The 13,356-nt window shown below is 49.2% G+C and overlaps 1 protein-coding gene across 1 annotated transcript; it reads right to left on the minus strand.

Moving 5' to 3' along the window:
* Positions 1–8,100: 8,100 nt before the first annotated feature.
* On the minus strand, positions 8,101–12,930 carry Barhl2 (BarH like homeobox 2). Its single transcript, XM_021163821.2, has 3 exons — positions 12,276–12,930; positions 10,506–10,731; positions 8,101–8,716 (listed from the first exon to the last, which is right to left on the minus strand). The coding sequence occupies exons 1-3, from the start codon at positions 12,889–12,891 to the stop codon at positions 8,404–8,406; spliced, it is 1,155 nt and encodes a 384-aa protein (XP_021019480.1). The 5' UTR covers positions 12,892–12,930; the 3' UTR covers positions 8,101–8,403.
* Positions 12,931–13,356: the final 426 nt, after the last annotated feature.

Below are 13,356 nucleotides of genomic sequence, written 5' to 3' on the forward strand. Positions count from 1 at the left end.
GAGAGAGAGAGAGAGAAGAAGAAAAACAAAAAGAGGAAAAAGCAAAGAAAGAAAGAAAGAAAGAAAGAAAGAAAGAAAGAAAGAAAGAAAGAAAGAAAGCAAAGCAGGGAGAGGGTTCAGTTCCTAACCTGACCTGTGGAGGGAAGAGATGAACAACCAGTTCCAACAAATAAATCTCTCATCTCCACATGTGTGTATGTGTGCTGTGGCACATGTGTGCATGTGTGCTATGGCACATGTGTGCATGTGTGCATGTGTGCTGTGGCACATGTGTGCATGTGTGCTGTGGCACATGTGTGCATGTGTGCTGTGGCACATGTGTGCATGCACACAAATGATAGGCAGGCAGACAGACAATAGGTAGATGATCGATATAGATGATAGATAGATGATACATAGGAAGACAGATGAAGTTGGAATTACCGCTTAGTGGTGGAGCTCCTACATAACATGTGCTAAGAAGAATGGGTAACACAATTCATGGGTGGAGGGGAATATTATGTCAGGTACCATACAAACCTAGAGTTTTAAAGACTATGGAGAAGTACTTGAATATGGAAAAAATGGAAGTTTAGATATGTACAACTGTATATGATGCACAGTAAACCAAACCTAGAAATAATAAGCCACACACTGGAAGTGACTCTCTCCATCTCTACACCTGTTCTTCAGTAGGCACGCATTACTTTCACAATATGAAGTCAGTTTTAAACATTTACACAGAACTTCCACCTCCTCTGTGCCAGGTAGAAATCTGTCGCATGGAGTTATCTCTTGGTCACCTGTAATCCTACAGTTTCTTCTTTCGGTTTGTCCCCTCTGTCCTTGGAGGCTGGGGTGGAGGAGGCCACAAGGATTAAAAAGAGAAAGCTACATCTTAGAAAGACCTGCTGCTTCCAGCTGGTATTCAACCAGATAACTGGAGATTCTTTCCAGTTCTGAGTTTGGGTCAAGATCAGTTCTGCTTATAAACCATCTGTTGGATGTATCCCTCTGCCAAATTTCCAAGCAGAATCAAGTAAAAACTGTGAACCCTAAGGAATGAGGTACCTGATGCCTGTAAAACATCTTGCCAAGTAAAGGGCTCCTTCCCCCGGGGTGCTGGGTTGGGGGTGTTGTGTTTTGAATAGTTTGCAAGTTTCAAAACCTTGACCCAAAAATTAATTAGTAATAGCCAGTAAACTTTTAAGCTTAGTTCTCCTCCTCTCCTCTCATTAACATCCCTCTGTATGGGTGTTTAACCTGTCACCTTTGATTTCCTTAAAACACCCCACATGCCTGCAATAGCAAAGCTAAAAGTGGGACAAAAGTCAAACAGGAAAATGGAGAGCAAAACAGACCCTCTGGATCTCAACTTCATCCTGGCAGGCCACCGTATCTGCTTCCCATCCCGGCTTGAAAGCAGCTATTACTGCTGTTGTAGACGACGTGGGAAGGCCAATTCTACCCTTATAAGAGTCTTTGTGGGTGTACTTTGGGTATGTGAAAATAATTGAGTCTTTTACAGGGATGATGAGACCCCAGAGAAGGCAGATGGCACGTGCCCACTTGCCTGATGGCATCCTCTGGGCACTGGAGGGGGCAAAGGATTTTAAACAAAATAAGAGAGGGTAAGAAAGAGGAAAACAGGAAGTGAAATTTGTGCCTTGATTCTGCAGTCTAGCTCTGCAGTCTAAGTAGCCTCTTTCCCACTCAAACAAACAGAAGCAAAAAGAAAGGAATCAGCAACTGGCTCAAACCGCTGATGTTGCTGTGCTCTGATTGGACGAGACTACGGTAGGCGGGACTAGCATAGCCACCAGCACAAGGAGACACAGCAGGCAGAGGTGGAAAGAACTGCCTTTTGGTAGTTAGCTCTGACGTAAACCTAGATTCATGGGAACGTCTAAAATGTGGACTGCCAGAAATTTCAAAGGCACAGAAAAAAAGACAAAAGTGTGTGGGTTCGTCAATTTGGGTTATGTGTGAAATTTTGGTCTATCACTGCATAGCAAGGAAAGATGTGACATTCGTTCCTTTAATCACATATGTGACACAATGTCTTCACTCGAGGCCAGTGAGGACACGTATGTCCCCTTTAAAAATCTTAATTTAATGACACTATATTGTAAGCTTCTACTAATAAACTATTTATGAAAAATAGGACAGATAAGAAAGTCGTATGTTAAATGGTCCCCAGTTGCCTTACTCCCAATGAGAAACGGCTGATACTGGGACACGAACCTTTCACTTTACAAATACCCAGCCCTCTGGAGGGCAACTGTTAGTTCAAGACTCTGAGAGATAAGTTTAGTCCTTTCACCAAATATATTTTCATCTTGTGAGTAATATCAGGACAACTTTTGGTCAAATTGGGCGTCTTAGCAAGTCCATTTAAAACTAAATCATTAAGTCTATGCATTCAGCAGGAAAGCTGGCCTGTCTGAAAGAGACCTGCCATAAGAATCTCATATTTGGACACTGCCACACACAGCTTGGCTTCTCCGAGGTATTGTAGTAATCACAGCCTCCCAAGCCATTTCCTAACACCCAGCCAACTGTGTTTAGGACGGCTTGCCTTCCATGAGGGCACTCTAGTTTTGTGGCTTAGGAGTGCACCACCAGCGGTATTATAAATTCCAACTGCTCTCTAGAAAACATGTCTCTTCTTTCCCTTTCCCGTAGACGCGGCCTAATAGAGGCCTTTGAGTGTCTCTTCCTCCAGCCTTCACTTTTGGGGAAATCCAGATCTCCACTGGTGCCTAAAGCCACAATCGTGGATAATTCACACTCCTAAAATCCTGGTCAGTTCCTAATTTCCATTAGCCTTTCTATCCCTCTAACCCAGCTAGGAAGAGAAAGAAGGGAGCCAGAAAGTTGAAGAAACTGACTCCAGGAACTGAAGAAAGGTAACCTTCCTGCAGTCCTGAGCTCTAAGGAAGAGTGAAGCAGGAAGTGGGTCCTGGTGCACAGCGCTGCAAAGCTTAGTTTATTTTCTTCATGGGAGATGGAGACCTGCTTTTTATTTCTTCCACAACTCACAACACTGCTCTGGAGGTCATCCCGAGAACTGTTCCTGAAATATATCTGGATTTTTGACCCAGGTCTGTCTATAGGTGCCTTTCCCAGACAATCATCCTGAAACTCATCTGCCACCTCTGTCACCACCAGCACAGGAGCTTACAAGGCCGCCTGACTGCCCTGAGGCCAGGCAAGCACAGAGACCCGAGCGCCTAGCTACGGGGACTTGAAGGCACCAGCCCCCCCCCCCCCCCCCCCCCCCCCCCCCCCCGGTGCCGCCGCCGGCCGGCCGGGAGTGGCACAGGGCCTTGCCCTTCCAAGGGCAGCACCGAGGGCCAAGGCAGAGTTCTGCCTCGCGCTCCGTACGCTGTTTTCCTTTCAGGGCCTCCTATACGATCAGACGGTCGCAAAAGGTCGTGAGCACGCGGGGAGGGAGAAGCGCTGCAGATCACGGACCCTGCGTGGCTCGACCTCCTCCGCAGAGCTTGCTTGCAGCTGCGGAGACCTCGCGCGACTGAAGCAGAAGAGCCGCCGGGCAGGTTCCAAGGGAGACCCCCGCAGTGGCCGGGGCTCGGGGGCCTTCCGTGAAGAACTTATTAAGTGGGGGGCGGTTAAAAGTTGATCTGTCGCAGAGCGCTACTTACCCCCAGATCTTTGGGATTTTTGAATTACTTGTATTGATCTGAGACTGTGTTCTTTGGAATGTGACCATGTCGGACTTCGAGTTAATCAGGAAGCGCTGCCGGGAAGGGCTCCTTGTAATCACGGGACCTCCCCCCTCCGTGAGCACACTCCCCCACCCCACACCACCCCACCCTTCCTAGTAGTCTGGGCCTTGCCTGGAACCTCCTGCTCTCATCTTCGCTCCACAGCGCGACCTGGGAGCTGTCTGTGGTGCTAGGAAAGAGAACCTTGGAGATCGCCAGGAGGAGGGCCAAACAAGGAGAGGTAAAGAGGAAGAAACAGAATGGCAGCGAGCCCAGAAAAGCTCACAATGACAGAGGCCTTCACATCCCAGCTAGGAGAAAGCAAGGCAAAGGTCTCTGAGTTTTCCCATCCCCCGTTAAGATAGTGGGGCTGATTTTCCAACGCAAAAGGCCAGTGACATCTCCCTGAAAAAGACAGCCCTGGAGCCCATCCACTCACCATCACCCAGTCTGGGAGTCCACACTGACTCTCATTCAGATAGAGGAAGCAAGTTGTCTTCTACAGGCGATATGGAGGGGTGCTAGGCACTAGGCCCCAGCTCAAAAAAAAAAAAAAAAAAAAAGAAAGATTCAAGTGGTAAAGAGGACTGGAGTCCCCAGAAAGTTCATCCAGGGTCAGCCCTGGAGATGGTTCCACTTGCCCATGTGCCCACAACTGTCAGTGGTCAGCTGCTAGGACACAGGGTGGTCCAGCTTTCCCCCAAAAGGGTCCAAAGCTGCCCAGAAAAAGGCGGTTTTATCTCCTCCTGACCTGTCTGTGGGTGGTGAAAAGTCAGGGCTTGTTTTTCAAGCTTGCTGACTTCAAATTCTGCCTGGATTTTTCTTCCAGTGTATTCCTTGCCACCTCGTGGTTTTAAAAGCACTGAAGTTTTCCTAGCCCTGGGGAGGGCTTTCCCCAATGTTTTTAGAAAGTTAAAAATATAACAAAGCCAAACTACACCCAAGCCACCTTGTTTAAGGGGTGGGAGTTGAGCAAATTCTCCTGAAAGGTTGCCTAGGCAGAGGCAGAATGTAGGTGGGAGGAAGGGAGAGACTTTGTTTAAGGGTAAGCTGGGTTTTGCAGCAACACAGGAAATTGGCTGTCTAATCGGCACTGTGTGGGTTTTCCTTTGGGGGGGCAAAAATAAATTGATACAGGGTGGTAAATATATTTTCTGGGGCTGGCGCCAAGCAGCAAGGGTTACATTGCAATTTATTGAAAATAGCTTGGTTGGACTGCAACTGACTGGCTGCTGGCCAGAAAGTTTAACTTCTTCCTTAACAAGTAAATTACTGATTATTTATAGTGTGTTTGCCAGATTCCCCTGGCTGATCCCCAGGCCAGCAAGCCTCTGAGGATGGACCTTTTAAGGTTTTTAAGCATCCCTCTGAAACAAGTCCATTTTCCTGTGCTCTGGTGGGAAGCAAAGAATGTCGTCAGGGTTTCTGTTTGTCTAGACTTCCAGTCCAGAGACCAGTCACAGTTTGCCCTTCAGACAGGGGAAAGACAAGGAATATAGCTAGCTCCCCGGCACAGCCACTCGGGGAAGTCCTTAACCAGCTAAATCTCCTGTGGAAAGACACATTTGCTTGCCCCTCACCTCACCCCAAATTTAACTGGGCCAGCACAAAAGCACGAAAGAACCCCCTTGTAAAGGAATGAACTCAGTTTGTTCTTGATTTTTAAGCAGTAGTTTCTGGACTTGGGATTTTAGGGCACCTGTGAAGGTCTCCTTTGCAGCAGTGTTGGAGAGAAAGGAACTTGGTACCCAACTTGCTTCCCAAAACAGCTCCTCTTGCAACACCAATCTAACAATCTGTGTTAAACAGCAAGTAGCCAAAGCCAAAACAAATGGAGAAAAGAAGGGCAGACGTTTTCAACCACATGGTTTAGGAGATGCAAGAAAACATGATTGCCAGGAAAGGTGAACCTGCAGAAATTTTGATGTATGCAGAACAGCTACCACAAGCCTGGAAAGAACTACCCCTGCACTGACCACCCACAGAGACCAAGTTCAAGCCCCAGAGGGAAATAACCACCGTGGGCTGACTCCCCAGTAGGGGGCTGGTGGGCCACTGGCCAAGGCCTTACCTAGGTGAGTAAGTTTGCTCCTACATTTTCCTACCAGACACTGGATAATTCTTTTATGTGGATCCTTTCCACAAACAACACCTGTGCTTTCTTTGGCCCTGAGCTTTCCAGACCCAGGTACAGTGTGAACAGAAGATTCCTCACACCTTAGAAAATGATTTTATAGACCTAGGCAAATCATCGTAAACTACTGAAACTTGACTTTAAAAAAAATCCAATAAATGCTAAGATTTTGGAATGGGGGTGCCTGTTGAGTACTCAGGCTTTGAGCCTTTCCACACTGAACAGGGTGCTGTATTCCTAACTCAGCAAGTAAGTAAGTAAGTAAATAAGTAAATAAATAAATAAACAAACAAAATATAGAAGGGCTATCCCAGACTCTTGTTAGACTCATAAAAAGTCCAAGACCATTTTGATTCAACTGAGGAGCTGGGGTGAAATCTGCAAGCCACTCCCTAATTAGCCTTGGTCTGATACAGGCGCCTAAGGCCATTTCCTCCTCCATTTCTCTCTCTCTCTCTCTCTCTCTCTCTCTCTCTCTCTCTCTCTCTCTCTCTCNTCTCTCTCTCTCTCTCTCTCTCTCTCTCTCTCTCTCTCTCTCTCTCTCTCTCTCCTCCCATTTTCCTTCCCACCCCTCTTCAGTTTACATTTCCACACCACTACATTTAAAAAAAATTTTTTTTAAATTTTTTAAATGTTTAAAGCAGCAAACCAAGTTGGAGGCCAGGTCTAGATGTGTAATAACTGTTTTCTCTGGACTCTGTCAGAGCATGGAGACTGGAGAGTGCTCACATAGGATCAGGTTTTCCCCTACTGCTGAGGAAGTGACCTGACACTAAACAGGAACATGAATAGCTCTGTAGCTGTGTTCCTCCGGTCCATTTCTCAGCCCTACAGTTTTTCTTAAAACAATCCTTAATGCTAGATTTAGTAAATAGTAGCCTCGCCCTGGGCACCTGCAGCCCAAAATCAAGCCGTGGCTCTGGTACACACACACACACACACACACACACACACACACACACACACACAGGAAGCCCGCAAGGGCCTCCTCTACAAGCTGGGCAGGGTCTTTCATTTTGGGTGCCAGCACTTCCAGAAGCACAGATAAAAGGCTTGGCAAGCTTGTCTTAACTAGAGTTTGACGCTGTGTTCCCGCTTCGCGGATCCAAGCACAACTCATTAGCGCGAGCGACTAGGTGAGGGGCTGGGAAGGCTAGAAGGTCGCAGTTGGGAACTAAGAAGGCAAGGATCAAAGCGGCGACAAGGGTTTGTTAGCAGGGCACTCGGCGTCCCCCGGGGATTCCTAATTGCTCGGCCCACAGCCTCCCGCTCGCAGGCTGTCCGGCAGTGAGGGCGCCCAGCCGCAGGCGGCTGAACAGCTGCAAGGCCGGCCTAGTGTCCGCCTGCCGCCCAGCTCCTGCTGGCTTCGCTGGCCAGGGCTTGGGGACACACTCAGCCCCAGGAAGAGCTCTAGAAGGGGAGGGGCACACAGAAGAATACATACACACCGCAAAACCTACACGACTAAGCGGGACCAGCATGGAACGCCAGGTGCCTACTTAGCACAACAGTCCACAAACAAGTGTTTATCCTTTAAACCATCCTTTTAAAAAGACACCACTCTACGTAGTCTACGTGGTTCAGAAGAGGCGGGCACCTGGAATGGAGCGGTCTATCTACAAGCCAGACAGACCTAGGTCTGGACAGATTTTGTACACTACTACTGAAGGGATAGTTTATGCGCCCAGGTCACGCATTTCATAACCGGTGCGTGTTTTTTTATTATTTTTTAAGTAAAATCAGCTCCCTGGGATTTCATCGCTTGTTAAAAAAAGATAAACTTTATTTTTGTAATTTTCAATCACAAAAAATCTATACTTTTGTCTAAGCATTTATTTTACTGAATCAAAAAGACATGAAAAGAAAAGTCATGTTATTACTGACGTATATAAGTGACTCTTTTTTGGACAACATATAATAAATATGATATATCACTTATCGCTCAGTCTTTCAAATGTACATTTTTTTCATATTATGTAGCATGCCACTTTTCCAAAAGAAAAAAAAAAAGCTCATGAGAAATCAGTGCAAAGTTCTCCGTCACCCTCCTCTGCTCTGAGGCAGACTGGATGTCCAGGGTACCACCTTCTGCCTGGGGGGTGAACTTCAGGCTTCTGTCCAGTAACAATTCTCTCTGCCCGAAGGCTCCTCTCCATCCAGTCTCTCGTCCCCTCTTAGCCCTCCCCCCTCCCTCCCTGCTGCATGTCCCTAAAGTCATTTTGTTTAAAGAAAAAAGAAAAAGAAAAGAAAAGAAAGAACTCGAGGGTTCGTTTTTGTGTGTGTGTGTGTATGTGTGGGTGGATGGGTGTTTTCACTTACTGGTTGCACTTTTCAGTATTTTCTCCAGTCACACTTGGGGAGCTTTGCGGCCCTGCCTCTGAGGGGGCAGATGGAGATCTGAGAGCTGGCTGGTCCTTGGGAACCCCAGCCCACCGGTGAGCTCCCCCTTTTACTCCTCTGCCTCTATTCCAGTTGGTTTGGTGCGGGAAGAGGAGGGGCAGCTGTCCGGGGTGAGGTGGGAACCTGGAGGGCTGCGGCACTGTCCCTCCTGTCCCTCCTTCCTCACCGGGGATGCGGGGTGCCCGGGATGGGGTTGGACAAAGGGTTGAGGGCCGGCTGTCCCCCAGGCCCCAGGCCGTGGATGAGCACGCGGGGCACCAGCGGCCGTTGCAGCTGCGGATGCGGTGCTGGAGGAGTTCGGTACATGCTGCTGTACATGGCCGCGGCCGCCGCCGCCGCCGTGGTGCTGTCCATGCTCCCCAGCAGGCTTGGGTGATAGAAATAAGGCGACGGAAACATCCTCTGCAGCGCGGAGTAGTTCCCGGCCTCGGCTAGCAGCTCCAGGCCCACCGCAGTCTGCCGCTTCCACTTGGTTCTGAAAGAAATCGGGTGGGCGTGGGCGGCGGCTGCGGAGGACGATCCCGGGACCGCGCTCGCCGCTCCCCCGCTCTCTCCTATCCTCCCTACTTCAGGGAGGCCTGGGGAACCTCAAATACACCTCTCCTGCCCCCACCCCCACCCTGCTTCACCCACACGCTCTCAGGACGGCCCAGACCCAAAATCAGTTCTTCAAACTACGTCTTCTACGTGGGGACACTCGCAGATGGAGTCGCACAAGCTTCACTGCCTTCTCTGGCCCTCTGCCCTGCTGTCTGCCCCACGATTTAACTACGTCCTGCAACTTTCCCGGAAGCCAAATGAAATCCCATCTTTTCACCAGCCTTCTTCCCTTGGTCCCCCAATTCTCCTCCAATCTTCTCTGACCAGCAATCTCAGAAAGGATAGATCTCGCCCCCCCCCCCTCAATCGCACCCAAGGAAACCAAAACCAGAAACAAAGGGAGGCTAATACTCCGGGTTTGCACTCTCCATGGCTGCCGGGACAGTTCCTCCTTAAGTCTGACCGGGCACTACAGGCTTAGGGAAGAGCGACAAGGTTCAAACTGGAATTCGTTTGAGAGTGAGCTCTCCCTAGGGAGCGGTACCTCTGACCATTCTAGGTGGAAGGAAATGGGTCTCAAGATATTCTCTCCTTAAAAGAGAAAGTAGTGCTTAAACACTGGGATCCATTTTTTTTTTGGGGGGGGGGTCTCCTCTCTTCCCACTGCACCAAGCTGGGAGTGAGGTCTGTACTCGAATGCCCTAGGAAGGCAAGCCTGGTGGAGCATCTATACCCAGCAGCTCTAGCCAAATTAATAAACATGTCGCCGGTTTTAAATTGGCTACAGATGACACTAATGTTCTCCGACAGAATTAGGGTGGCTGAAACCGTATGTAATGAGACAGAAAATTATGGTAAGATGACAACTGGACGGGCATTTCCAACCCCACTTATGAACGATTAGGACACAAACGACAGAGGGGGCAGAGAATTGAGCCTAGAGAGTTTAGCACCAGGTGTGGAAACAGGACATAACCTCAACTCCTACTGCCCAAGTCTGTCCCTAGCCACCAGGGTGAGGCCAGACACTTTCTTAATGTCTTTTTTTAATCAGTCGCATGGGACAGGGTTTGTGTCCCCTCCCCACCCTTCCTCTTTATGAGACTGCAGAAACAGCCAGGACATGGGGACAGACAATTCCTCCCCTTCCCCCACGTACACTGTAGAGTGGATGCTCAACCAGCTGCCTGATTCTCCAGCCCATGGCCTCCAGTCCAGCTCTAATCCAGATGGGTTTCCCTGATCTTCCATGTTATGGCAACCAAGGCTTGGACTTTGGCTTTCCCAACTGCCTAACATTTAAGCCAAGGCCGGTGGGACAACTCTGTGAAGACCTCAATAGCTAGGCCACGTTGCCTGACACAGATATTGGGAGCCAGCTTGTGGCAGTTCTAAGGGTGCTCTGTGCACACAGACTCATCCTGGGTGTCAGGTTACACAGATATTCCAACCTGAGTGCGGCTTGGTCGGCTTGAGGACAAAATGGGGGAAACTGTGGTGCCTCTAGTTTCTGGGGGGCAGGGAAGGAGAACCAAATGTTAAGACATTTAGAGCACAAAAGTGTTCAAACTCCAGGTGCCCTTAGCCGCTCCCATTTGGATGTGTGCCTAACCTCTGCCCCGAGAATACCCACTACAGACCCTCTGACTCTGTCCCGCATCTCCAGAGGGTAGGAGAGAAAATGGTAATGGCCTGGCCTGCAGGGACCCAGTGGCTCTCCTCACCTTCGGTTCTGGTACCAGGTCTTGACTTGGGTGTCAGTGAGGTTGAGTGCGGCCGCCAGGTCCATTCGGTCCTGGACACTTAGGTACTTCTGCCGCTCAAAGCTACGCTCCAGCTGGTTGAGCTGGTGGTCTGAGAAAGCTGTCCTGGCCTTTCGAGGTTTCTTGGCTCTCACGGGGGGACTCTCTCGGCTACTTGTAATCTCCCGGTCTCCTTCCTCCTTTGTTCCTAGGGTAGAAACAGCGACAGGGTTCTGTAAATCAGCCTGAACCGCGGAAGAGAGGAGTGTCCACCTGGCACACACCTCCACACTCCCACACCCTTTACTGGGCCTTGGAGAGCAGAGAGGCCTGAGAGAGTTTAAGTGTCTGTGGTCTCCTGTTTCTAGTTCTCTTTGGTCTGAGAGGAGGTTATGTTATGTCCCTCTTTATTGTTTTCAAAGGGATGTTCTTTGTAAGGCACTCTCCAAAGTCTTTCTACTCTGTTTTCAAGACAGGCAGACTTCACGACGTTGCTCTAATATTTTTTCCTGCTAGCTGGAACTTAGATGCCTTTGTTTCTTTTCAGATGCATTTGGAAAATGTTAAGACTCAAACCTTCTGCAGACCTCCTCTGTATCGGGTCCCTTCCAAGCTCCAGAGAGAATGTGTCACCCAGACACTGAACTGAGCTCAAAAAACACTTGAGCCCATCCAGGTGACAGCACAGAAATTTCCGGATTCTATTTGTCAAGTTTGGTTTTTTGCTGAAATGCTAGGAAATCGATATGTCAATCCCTCTCCGTTTGTACCGGTTTGTGCAGTACTCCTTGATCTTCCCTGCAGGAAGAACAATAATCTCTCTAATTGACCCACTGGGGAGGTTGGTGAACGAGAAATCGCCAGACCAGACTGTACATCTGTTTGGGGCACTATTATGCTAATGCTATAAACAGTAAAATGAAGAGCCCATATCCTAGAAGGTAGGAACCTTCTAGACTGCAATCCTTACCAGAGAAAAATTAAGCATTAATAATAATAATAATACCATTAAAGATGGGGGAAATCTCCCTGGTGTCTTAAAATCTTTTGCAATGCAAAGACAAGAACAGTTACTTATGAAATTGAAAATGCCCAAGACGAAAATAGGGTATTAAAAGATAATTCCCATTGTTGTCTTGATTTTACAAAAACAAATTCCATAAAATTTAGTTTTCACAAATATTTGTTATTGGAAGGGCCAGAAGAGGGGTATCGGTGAGAAGGGTGTTCTTTAAAAACTGGCTATGATTTGTTCTCTGTATTAATCATCAACTAGTAAAAATGAATTTCTCCTGTAATAATGTTGGAATTTTTTCTAACATTAAATCAGACAATTTCTGTGATGGCATTTAGAAAATATGGAGGGGGCATTTGGAAAATACTGGGGTGGTATTGCATTCAAAAATAAACATCAAGTTGTGATCACAGACCTAGACAACCACAACTGGCTACCAGCTTCTCTCCACCCCCTCCCACTCCCATTCCCAAGGTCTCAGCTAAATGGAAAAAAAAAAAAATCCCAAGTAAGCCTCTGTTTTAAACGAAAAGTGTCTCCCATCCTATCTCTTCAGTTACCACCTTCCTCCAGCACATTTAAAATTAAGTAAAACAAAGAACGGAGCCGGATGGCCGTGAAGGTCGTGGGGCAGAAATGTAACCCACAGAACTTAAGGTGCGTCGCTAAATCGCACGCCTAGGCCCCTCTCCTTCAGCGGTCACTCAAGTGGCCCGGGCAGCTCCCGCGCAACTCACCGTGACATTTGATGTCGCTCTGGGAGTCTTCTCTCTTGTCCAGCTTGGTTTTGCCGTCCTCCTGCTCCAGCTTTGGCCTGAAGCTTTCGTGTGCCGCGTTGCTCTCCTGCTTCGGGGTGTGATGAGGAGAAGAAACGCTGGTGCTGTAGGGTGCACAAGCCGCCAGGGGTTTGCTGTCTCCCAAGATGTCCTTAATTAAAAAGGAAGAGGTGGAAGTCCTGGGGGCCGCGGCGGCCGAGCCCAGCTGCTGGGCTGCTGACTGCGGCTGCGGCGGCGGTTGCTGTTGGGGCGAAGGCTGCAAACTTTGCGCGGGGACCGCGGATGGTGGCGGCGGCTGTTGGCTGTGGTGGAGGTGATGGTGATGCTGGGGTCCGTCTGTCACAAGATGCGGCTCCGGGGGTTCCAGGGTGACCGAGATCGGTGAAGAGGGCGCCGTTCCCACGGTATCAATCTCCGAACAGGGTGACGGGGTGGCCTGGCTCCTAAAATCCGTTGTCCTCGCTTCACCGAGCGATCGGAAATCCCCGTTCATCATGCTGGGGCTGCCGGAACCAGCACCGGACAAAATAGTGTCTATTCCAAAACTCGACCCGCTGGCCCCTTCCATTGCTGTCATTTCTACATGAGGTCCACTCTACTCCGCGGATCAGCCGCCGCAGGGACCAAGCAAGGGAAACTATCGATCGTAAAACAAAATAGACACTAAAAAGCGTTGACACTGCTTTAAAAAAGAAAAAAAAAAAAAAAAAGCGGGGTGGGAATGAAGGATAATGGGGAGGTGACAATTAGTGGGCACTTTCGACTCAACTTTTCCCCCTTATATAAAAAGTAAAGAGAAAAAAATTAGAGGGGAAAGCCCCCAAATGCCTCAAGCGGGAAGGTGTGCTCCACTCCGCTGGACCACCGCGCACGTGGGTGGTGGCAGCGGCGAGCGGAACCGAGACTAAGAAGCTGGCCGCTGGAGCGACCCCGCCGCCGCCACCTGCACCGCCACCGCCGCCGCCTGGGTCTGCCCACTGCCCGATCCCGGGCGGCGGCGGCGGCGGCCGGAGCAGGTGCAGCGACCGCTAAGGCCGGGCGG

This window comes from Mus caroli, chromosome 5 (genome assembly GCF_900094665.2).
Source record: "Mus caroli chromosome 5, CAROLI_EIJ_v1.1, whole genome shotgun sequence".
In the NCBI taxonomy this organism is placed as follows: domain Eukaryota; kingdom Metazoa; phylum Chordata; class Mammalia; order Rodentia; family Muridae; genus Mus; species Mus caroli.

What these genes read in the sequence shown, in the direction of transcription:
- Barhl2 (XM_021163821.2), bottom strand. Translation starts at nt 12,891, where the DNA reads ATGACAGCAATGGAAGGGGCCAGCGGGTCGAGTTTTGGAATAGACACT. An exon ending in GAGCGACATCAAATGTCACG is followed by an intron (nt 10,732 to 12,275) that starts GTGAGTTGCGCG and finishes TTTCTACCCTAG; the next exon opens with GAACAAAGGAGGAAGGAGAC. An exon ending in ACCTGGTACCAGAACCGAAG is followed by an intron (nt 8,717 to 10,505) that starts GTGAGGAGAGCC and finishes GATTTCTTTCAG; the next exon opens with AACCAAGTGGAAGCGGCAGA.